This window comes from Ranitomeya variabilis, chromosome 2, assembly GCF_051348905.1.
Source record: "Ranitomeya variabilis isolate aRanVar5 chromosome 2, aRanVar5.hap1, whole genome shotgun sequence".
In the NCBI taxonomy this organism is placed as follows: domain Eukaryota; kingdom Metazoa; phylum Chordata; class Amphibia; order Anura; family Dendrobatidae; genus Ranitomeya; species Ranitomeya variabilis.
Window position 1 is genome coordinate 224,608,052 of NC_135233.1, and position 9,799 is coordinate 224,617,850.

Genomic DNA, 9,799 nt, shown 5'->3' on the forward strand with positions numbered 1-9,799 from the left:
TATTAGTTAACCCCTTCAGATGGATTACATCGTTGGACCTGACAGTACATCAGAAGGTATGTATCTTGTGCGTTTATTATGTTGCCAAGCGAGGGACTGCAAATGGATTTGAGAGAACAATAAATTATTACAACAACCGCTGTGTTTATTTCATTAAAATCCTTTTAAATCATGTGTGTGTGTGTTTTTTAACCCTTTCCAACAATTGGATTAATAATGGATAGGTGTCATAATTGACGCCTCTCCATTATTAATCTGGCTTAATGTCACCTTCCAATAGCAAGGTGGCATTAACCCTTCATTACCCCATATCCCACCGCTACAGGGAGTGGGAAGAGAGTGGCCAAGTGCCAGAATAGGCGCATCTTCCAGATGTGCCTTTTCTGGGGTGGCTGGGGGCAGATGTTTTTAGCCACGGGGGGGCCAAAAACCATGGACCCTCTCTAGGCTATTAATATCTGCCCTCAGTCACTGGCTTTACCGCTCTGGCGGAGAAAATTGCACGGGAGCCCACGCCAATTTTTTCCGCCATTTAACCCTTTATTTTAGCAGCTACAGCGCTGAAATTTTGCACATACACACTACTAACATTAGTAGTGTGGAATATGCCAAAAAAAAGGGGATATGAGATGGTTTACTGTATGTAAACCATGTCTCATATCCTGTCGGGTTTGTGCAGGAGAAATGAAAAGCCGGCAATTGAATTACCGGCTGTTCACAGATATCTCGCTGAATGAAATCTAAATACAGAATATATATATATGTGTCTCAATGACATATATATATATATATATATATACTGTATATATGTTTTAATGAACATTTGAGCACATAAATCCATTAGATGTCGGTTTTGCAAGCCTGCGCGAAAATATCGCAGTACGGATGCCATGCGCAAAATACGCTGACACACCCTGCCTACGGATCACTATTTTGGGAACATTTCACCGTATTTCGGCCGTATTACGGCCGTAAAATACGGACCGTATTGTCTTACGCCGAGTGTGACGCCGGCCTAAAACTGTTGCACTAGTTAACCCCTTTAAACCCCTTTAGTGAATAGCATAAAAAAATAAAAAAACAAGGCAAAACAAAACGCTTTATCAATATACCGCCGAACAAAAAGTGGAATAACACGCGATCAAAAAGACGGATATAAATAATAATGGTATCGCTGAAAACATCATCTTGTCCTGCAAAATACGAGCCACCATACAGCTCCAGCAGCAAAAAAATAAAAAAGTTATAGCTCTCACAATAAAGCGATGCAAAAACGTTTTTCTCTATAAAAGTTTTATTGTGTAAAAGCAACAAAACATAAAAATATGTAAATGTGGTATCACCGTAATCGCACTGACCAGAAGAATAAAGCTGCCTTATCAATTTTACCACAAGCGGAATGACAAAAAAAAAATCCTGAATTGCTGGTTTGTGTCCATTCTGCCTCCCAAAAATTGGGATAGAAAGTGATAAATAAACAAAACGTCATGTGTCTTTAAATGGTACCAATAAAAATGCCAGCTTGTCCCGCAGAAAACAAGACCTCGCATGACTCTGTGGGCCAAAATATGGAAAAATTTATAGCTATCAAAGTATTGTGATCTTTTAGTGTGTGACAGCAGCCAAACCTAAAAAACCTGATATAAATCTGGTATCGCTGTAATCGAACCGACCCGAAGAATAAAGTCGCCTAATCACCTATACCACACTAGGAATGGCGTAAAAAGTAAATAAAACCAATTCTTGACATGCTGTTGATTTGTTCATTCTGCCTCCCAAAGCTCGGCTCACATTTACCCTGCACTCTGTGCTGAGCGCTTTCACCAGGGTTTCTATGTAAATCTCTGAAATACGTGGTTCAGGCAAAACCTCTGGTGGAAGATTCCCTATAATGAGGAAGATGGAGGCACTGTGGACACCATAGAACTTGTGATCCGGCGGTGTCTGTCTTTTTAGGATTGCATAAAAATGCCGTCGGACACAGTTTTGTGCACGTCTGATAAGAACACCGTGGAACAGAGGCCAGACGGAGTCCAGAGTAACTCTGCTGCCTCAGTACAGTGAATGGATCCCTCGGGGGTCTCATCTGAATCATGTCACTCAGAGATTTAGATGGAAACCCAAAAAGTAAGTGCTTAGCGTAGAGCTCTGGATAAATGTGATCCCAAACATTCTGTAAAATGTTCCTAACAAAAGCTTCCACTTAATCTACAAAAAAGCAAGTCCCCACTCAGGTCCGTCATCTGTTAACAGAAATATAAGGTGGTTCCATGTTACAGGTAGTACAAAGGCTCTAGAAAAGCAAAATGGCTCCTCACCCGCCAAAAGAAATTCAGCAAATTATCTACTCCCACATCTAAATGCCCCCTCCCTTCTGAGCCCCACTGTGTACCTAAACCACATATAGCGTCCACATTTGACACTTCTGAAGTGATGAGAAATCGCCAAATTTACGGGTGCGTGTCTCAAGAAGCATGAGCTGGTCACTACAACGTACTGGTCACTACAACGTACTGGTCCAACGCTCTGTCCCTCCCGAGTCTCTCCGTATGGCTAAGCATTACTGTACAGCCACATATGGGCTATTGCCACATTCAGTAGAAATTGTGGGACCAATTTTGGTGCCATTTTACCCACTTCACAGTGTAACGTCCTAACAAAAAAAATTAAGTTTCAAAAATTGTGCTGATGTAAAGTAGACATGTGGGAAATGTTATTTATTAACCATTTTGTGTGACATATCTCTCTGATTTAAGGGCTCAAAATTAAGTTTGAAAAATTGCAAAATTTTTGCCAAATTTCTGTTTTCTTCACAAATAAACACAAGTCTTATGAAAGAAATGTTACCACCATCATGAAGGACAATATGTCACGAGAAAACAATGCATCATCGGGATCTGTTGAAGCGTTCCAGAGTTATAACCTCATAAATAATGCTACTTTCACACTAGCGTCGGCCCGTCGCACTGGCCCGACGCATACTGTGAAATAGAAGCACAACGGGGGCAGCGGATGCAGTTTTTCAACGCATCCGCTGCCCCATTGTAAGGTCCGGGGACTAGGGGGTGGAGTTCCAGCTGCGCATGCGCGGTCGAAAATGGCGGACACGACGCACAAAAAAAGTTACATGTAACGTTTTTTTGTGCCGACGGTCCGCCAAAGCACGACGGATGCGACGTGTGGCAATGCATCGCTAATGCAAGCCTATGGGGAAAAAACGCATCCTGCGGGCAACTTTGCAGGATGCATTTTTTCTCCAAAACGACGCATTGCAACGTACAGCCAACAACGCTAATGAAAGTAGCCTAAAGGGACAGTGGTCAGAATAACTGGACACGGCTGCTATCGCGATAAGACTATGTTCAAACGTTGCCCCCCCCAAAAAAAAGGCAAGGACTACAAATCACAGCATGACGTCTCAGAACTAGGAAAAACTGGCAGTTCAGGGGTTATAAAAAAGCCTATTGTGAATGCCCGCGACTCGCAGGCTGCTGTAAGACTACAACTCCCAGCAATACCGCGGAGACAAAACATAACGGGCCCTAAAGCCGCCGAGACTGAGGTTGCCTCACCTGGAGCCGCTCGTACAGCTCCGCTGCCTTCTCCAGCTCCGGTCCTCCCGCCATCTTCACCTTTCACACACCACTTGGCGCCGATTGGCTAAAGCTCTCCACCGCAGCTCTGTGATTGGTGGAGAGAAAAAAAAATTACAGAGCGACTTGCCCTTATTGGCTGATGGAATATTTACACGCGCCCTGCCTCTTTCATCAGCCGCTGATTGGCTGTCTAAGCTTTCCCCGCCCTCCCGCCCTCTTTTTAGTGGTAGAAGAGCCTGTGACCTGTTCTCTGCGCCCTGTACTTCATTGTGTGGCTTTGGAGTCGCAGCTAAGGAGGAGCATAAAGGGATTTTTTTAGAGAATGATTTTAAGAACTTTTTTCTGTTCATAGTAATGTTTTAAACATTGCAGCAGATGTCAGGAATAAATTACAGAGAGCAGACGAACTCCACCTTTAACCCTTTAACCCCTTCACCCCCGGAGCTTTTTCCGTTTTTCCGTTTTCGTTTTTCGTTCCCCTCCTTCCCAGAGCCATAACTTTTTAATTTTTCCGTCAATTTGGCCACGTGAGGGCTTATTTTTTGCGGGACGAGTTGTACTTTTGAACGACATCATTGGTTTTAGCATGTCGTGTACTAGAAAACGGGAAAAAAATTCCAAGTGCAGTGAAATTGCAAAAAAAGTGCAATCCCACACTTGTTTTTTGCTTGCCTATTTTGCTAGGTTCACTAAATGCTAAAACTGACCTGCCATTATGATTCTCCAGGTCACTACGAGTTCATAGACACCTAACATGACTAGGTTATTTTTCACCTAAGTGGTGAAAAAAAATTCCAAACTTTGCAAAAAACAAAACAAAACAAAATTGCGCCATTTTCCGATACTCGTAGCGTCTCCATTTTTCGTGATCTGGGGACAGGTGAGGGCTTATTTTTTGCGTGCCGAGCTGGCGTTTTTAATGATAGCATTTTGGTGTAGATACGTTCTTTTGATCGCCCGTTATTGCATTTTAATGCAATGTCGTGGCGACCAAAAAAACGTAAATCTGGCGTTTAGAATTTTTTTCTCATTACGCCATTTAGCGATCAGGTTAATGCTTTTTTTTATTTGATAGATCGGGCGATTCTGAACGCGGCGATACCAAATATGTGTAGGTTTTTTTTTTTTTTTATTGATTTATTTTGATTGGGGCGAAAGGGGGGTGATTTAAACTTTTATGTTTTTTTTATTTTTTTCACATTTTTAAAAACTTTTTTTTTTTACTTTTGCCATGCTTCTATAGCCTCCATGGGAGGCTAGAAGCAGGCACAGCCCGATCGGCTCTGCTACATAACAGCGATCATCAGATCGCTGTTATGTAGCTAAAATGCAGGTGTGCTGTGAGCGCCGACCACAGGGTGGCGCTCACAGCCACCGGCGATCAGTAACCATAGAGGTCTCCAGGACCTCTATGGTTACAATGTACAAGCATCGCCGACCCCCGATCATGTGACGGGGGTCGGCGATGCGCTCATATCCGGCCGCACGGCCGGATGCGGTAGTTAAATGCCGCTGTCTGCGTTTGACAGCGGCATTTAACTAGTTAATAGTGGCGGGTGATCGCGATTTCACCCGCCGCTATTGCGCGCACATGTCAGCTGTAAAAAACAGCTGACATGTCGCGACTTTGATGTGCGCTCACCGCCGGAGCGCACATCAAAGCGGGGGTCCCGACATGTGACGTACTATTCCGTCACATGTCGGGAAGGGGTTAAGGACACAGCATTTTTAACCTATTTATTTCATCCTCACGTTCCAAGAGTGATAATTTAATTTTTTTTTTTTTGCTGATAAAGTTCTCAGTATAAAAGAAGTGAGCTTTGTCAACTCTGTGGTTACTAATGCAGAGCGCAGCAGCCGATAAACACATCAATACTGCTGCACTCTGCATAGGCAGCAACTGAAATGACACAGTTCTCAGTATAAGTAAAAAGAGCTTTGTCAACTTGATTACTGCTTATACAGAGTGCAGCAGCCAATAAACTTCTCGACTATTGCGTCCTGCATAGGCAGCAACTGAGATGATAAAAGTGCTCAGTGTAAGTGAAGTGGAGAGAATTATACATTTTTTGCATTCTTGGTTTGGTGAGCCGGAGTTCAGACTGCTGACCTCTGTCTTCTGATGCAGAGAGGTCTGAGGTTCTGACACTCAAGGAAGCCAGAGTCCGAGTAGGAGAGTTAGGGTACGTGTCCACGGTCAGGATGGCCGGCGGTATCGCCGCAGCGGCGAAGCCGCTCGGCGCTAAGCCCCGCCCCCTTTCTGGGACGCGATGATGACGGATGTGTTAACTGTACACATCCGGGATCATCGCACCCTCACATAGCGCCCTGTGATATTACTTGCGGCGACGCAGTGTCGCTGCAGGTAGCACGGACATGCTGCGATCTGAAAAGACGCCCAGCATGTCCGGAGTCGCAGGGAAGTCGGATGCGTGTTTCCACTCATAGTGGACACGGGATTTCATAAAATCCCCTCCACTATGCTGGAACATCTGGACGCTGCGTTTTTGACGCTGCAGCTCTGCGCAGCATCAAACAAGCAGCGTTTACTGACCATGGACACATACCCCTAGGGGTATGTGTCCACGTTCAGGATTGCATCAGGATTTGGTCAGGATTTTACATCAGTATTTGTAAGCCAAAACCAGGAGTGGGTGATAAATGCAGAAGTGGTGCATATGTTTCTGTTATACTTTTCCTCTAAGGCCGGAGACACACTGGTGCGAGATACGGCCGAGTCTCGCTGGTTAAAAGCAAGCTGTGGCACCTGATTTCCGGAGCGGAGCGTGCAGCTGCATAGCAATACATGGAGCTGCACAGCTCCGCTCTGGAGTGCCAGTGCCACAGCTTGCTTTTAACCAGCGAGACTCGGCCGTATCTCGCACCAGTGTGTCTCCGGCCTAATTGTTCCACTCCTGGTTTTGGCTTACAAATACTGATGAAAAATCCTGACCAAATCCTGATGCAATCCTGAACGTGGACACATACCCTAAGGAGCCATGTGGGTATTAGAGGCCGCTGTGGACAAAAAATTCACAAATCTTATCCGGGGAATTTTTTTTCTTGACCTCCCTCAGGTGATCTTGGAGGTGGTAAGAAATCTCAGACACTTCTGGTGTTCACTAATGCTTTTCATTGCTTAAATGGGAGTAACTATCACAGCCCACCTGACTATGCAACCTGCACCATCAGCATCCAGGCTGTGCCCCCTGTAAACATTTTACTTAACTTTATCTAACAAAAAAGGTAAGGACTTGACCGTCTATGAGGTTGGCAGCCGTACCGTTCATCTACAGGGCAGAATCATCCTATTAGTGTCTACCTATTGCAGGGTCTGATAGCTGCATAGAGGGCAGACTTGGATCAATACACTTCAACAATCCATCGCCACTACTCAATGATATCAGCACTACGCAATGACATCGGCACTACAAAATGACATCGGCACTACACAATGACAGCGGCACTACTCAATGACATCGGCACTACGCAATGACATCAGCACTACACAATGACATCAGCACTACACAATGACATCGGCACTACTCATTGACATTGGCACTAAATGGCATTGGCCCTACACAATGACATCGGCACTACTCAATGACAGCGGCACTACACAATGACAGCGGCACTACACAATGACATTGGTACTACTCAATGACAGCGGCACTACTCAATGACAGCGGCACTACTCAATGACAGCGGCACTATGCAATGATAGCAGCACTACGCAATGACAGCGGCACTACTCAATGACAGCGGCACTACACAATGACAGCGGCACTACACAATGACATCGGCACTACACAATGACATCGGCACTACTCAATTACAGCAGCACTACACAATGACAGCAGCACTACTCAATGACAGCGGCACTACTCAATGACAGCAGCTCTACACAATGACATCAGCACTACTCAATGACAGCGACACTACGCAACCACTAAGATCCTGACATTGAAAGTGGCCTCTAAGGGGCCGTGATCAGAGTTTTCTTTGATCCCGATCATTATTAGCAATAATTTACAGATGGGTTGGGCTGAGCCTGAACTACAAATATACGGTACACTGTGCTGTTCCTTTGGCAGCGTCACATACACAATTATTATTATTATTTATTATTATTATAGCGCCATTTATTCCATGGCGCTTTACATGTGAGGAGGGGTATACATAAAAACAAGTACAATAATCTTAAACAATACAAGTCAAAACTGGTACAGTAAGAGAGAGGACCCTGCGCGCGAAGGCTCACAATCTACAAGGGATGGGTGAGGATATAGAAGGTGAGGATAGAGCTGGTCGTGCAGTGATTTGGTCGATCGGTGGTTACTGCAGGTTGTAGGCTTGTCGGAAGAGGTGGGTCTTCAGGTTCTTTTTGAAGGTTTCGATGGTAGGCGAGAGTCTGATGTGTTGTGGTAGAGAGTTCCAGAGTAGGGGTGATGCGCGAGAGAAATCTTGTATGAAATTGTGTGAATAGGAGATAAGAGGGGAGTAGAGAAGGAGATCTTGTGAGGATCGGAGGTTGCGTGTAGGTAAGTACCGGGAGACGAGGTCACAGATGTATGGAGGAGACAGGTTGTGGATGGCTTTTGGTTAGGGTTTTATACTGGAGTCTCTGGGTAATGGGGAGACAGTGAAGGGATTGACAGAGGGGAGAGGCCGGGGAATTGGCGGGGGGACAGGTGGATTAGTCGGACAGCAAAGTTTAGAACAGATTGGAGGGGTACGAGAGTGTTAGACGGGAGGCCACAGAGCAGGAGGTTACAGTAGTCGAGGCGAGAGATGATGAGGGCATGGACTAGGGTTTTTGCAGATTCTTGGTTGAGGAATGTAGGGATCAGGGAAATATTTTTCAGATGAAGTTGGCAGGAAGTGGAAAGTGCTTGGATATGTGGTTTGAAGGAGAGATCAGTGTCAAGGATTACACTGAGGCAGCGAGCTTGTGGGACTGGGGAGAGTGGGCAGCCATTTACTGTAATGAATAGGTCCGTTGGGGGAATCAAGTGAGATGGGGGAAAGATGATGAATTCTGTTTTGTCCATGTTATGTTTTAGAAATCCATCAGAGAAGAAGGATGAAATAGCGGACTCACATTGAGGGATTCTGGTTAGTAGGGTGATGATATCTGGTCCAGAGATGTAGATCTGTGTGTCGTCAGCATAGAGATAATACTGAAAGCCGTGAGATTCTATGAGCTGTCCCAGGCCAAAAGTGTAAATGGAGAAGAGCAGGGGCCCTAGAACTGAACCTTGGGGGACTCCGACAAATAGGGGGTGCAAGGTGAGGAGGTGGTGTGTGAGTGGGAGACGCTGAATGTCCGGTCTGTTAGGTATGACGAGATCCAGGATAGGGCCAAGTCTGTGATGCCAAGAGATGAGGGTCTGTAGTAATAGGAAGTGGTCCACTGTGTCAAAGGCAGAAGACAGGTCCAGGAGGAGGAGGATAGAGTAGTGTCGCTTAGCCTTGGAGGTTAGTTAGGGCAGTTTCAGTGAAGTGGAGTGACCGGAAGCCAGATTGTAAGCGGTCGAAGAGGGAGCAAGAAGAGAGGTTAGAGAACAGTTCAAGATGGACATGCTGTTCCAGTAGTTTTGAGGCATAGGGGAGAAGTGATATGGGGCGATAGCTAGACACAGAGGATTGGTCAAGAGAGAGTTTTTGAGGATAGGTTTGATTGAGGCACGTTTAAAGCTTGAGGGGAAGACACTAGTTGTTAGTGATAGGTTTAAGAGATGGGTTAGCGTTGGGATGAAGACTGTGGCGAGGTTTGGATGAAGTTGGATGGGATCGGGTCAAGTGCACAGGTGGTGAGAAGCGATCTTGAGAGTAGAGTGGAGAGTTGATCTTCTGTAATGGTGGAGAAATTGGTTTTGGAGGTGGACGGCTGGGTAGTTGGGAGGGAGGGCTCTGGGGGTTGATGACCAAAACTGTCTCTGATGTTATCCACCTTCTGCTTGAAAAATGAGTTTTCAGCTGAGATGAGTGGAGAGGGAGGAGAGAATGTGAAACAGTGTTTGCCCCCTTCCTGATTTCCTATTCTTTTGCATGTTTGTCAGACTTAAATGTATCAGATCACCAAACAAATGTAAGTATTAGACAAAGATAACACAAGTAACCACAAAATGCAGTTTATCAATGAAGGTCTTTATTATTAAGGAAAAAAAGAAATCCAAACCTACAGGACCCTGTGTGAAAAA

The 9,799-nt window shown here is 45.2% G+C and overlaps 1 protein-coding gene across 1 annotated transcript in view; it reads right to left on the bottom strand.

Annotated features, from left to right (window-relative positions):
• Positions 1–3,722, bottom strand: part of HAUS7 (HAUS augmin like complex subunit 7) — an 80,049-nt gene extending 76,327 nt beyond the window's left edge. The window contains exon 1 of the mRNA XM_077283779.1: positions 3,573–3,722. Coding sequence (XP_077139894.1) covers positions 3,573–3,626 — 54 coding nt within the window. The 5' untranslated portion in view covers positions 3,627–3,722. The remainder of the gene's footprint in view (positions 1–3,572) is intronic.
• Between the last annotated feature and the right edge of the window lie 6,077 nt (positions 3,723–9,799).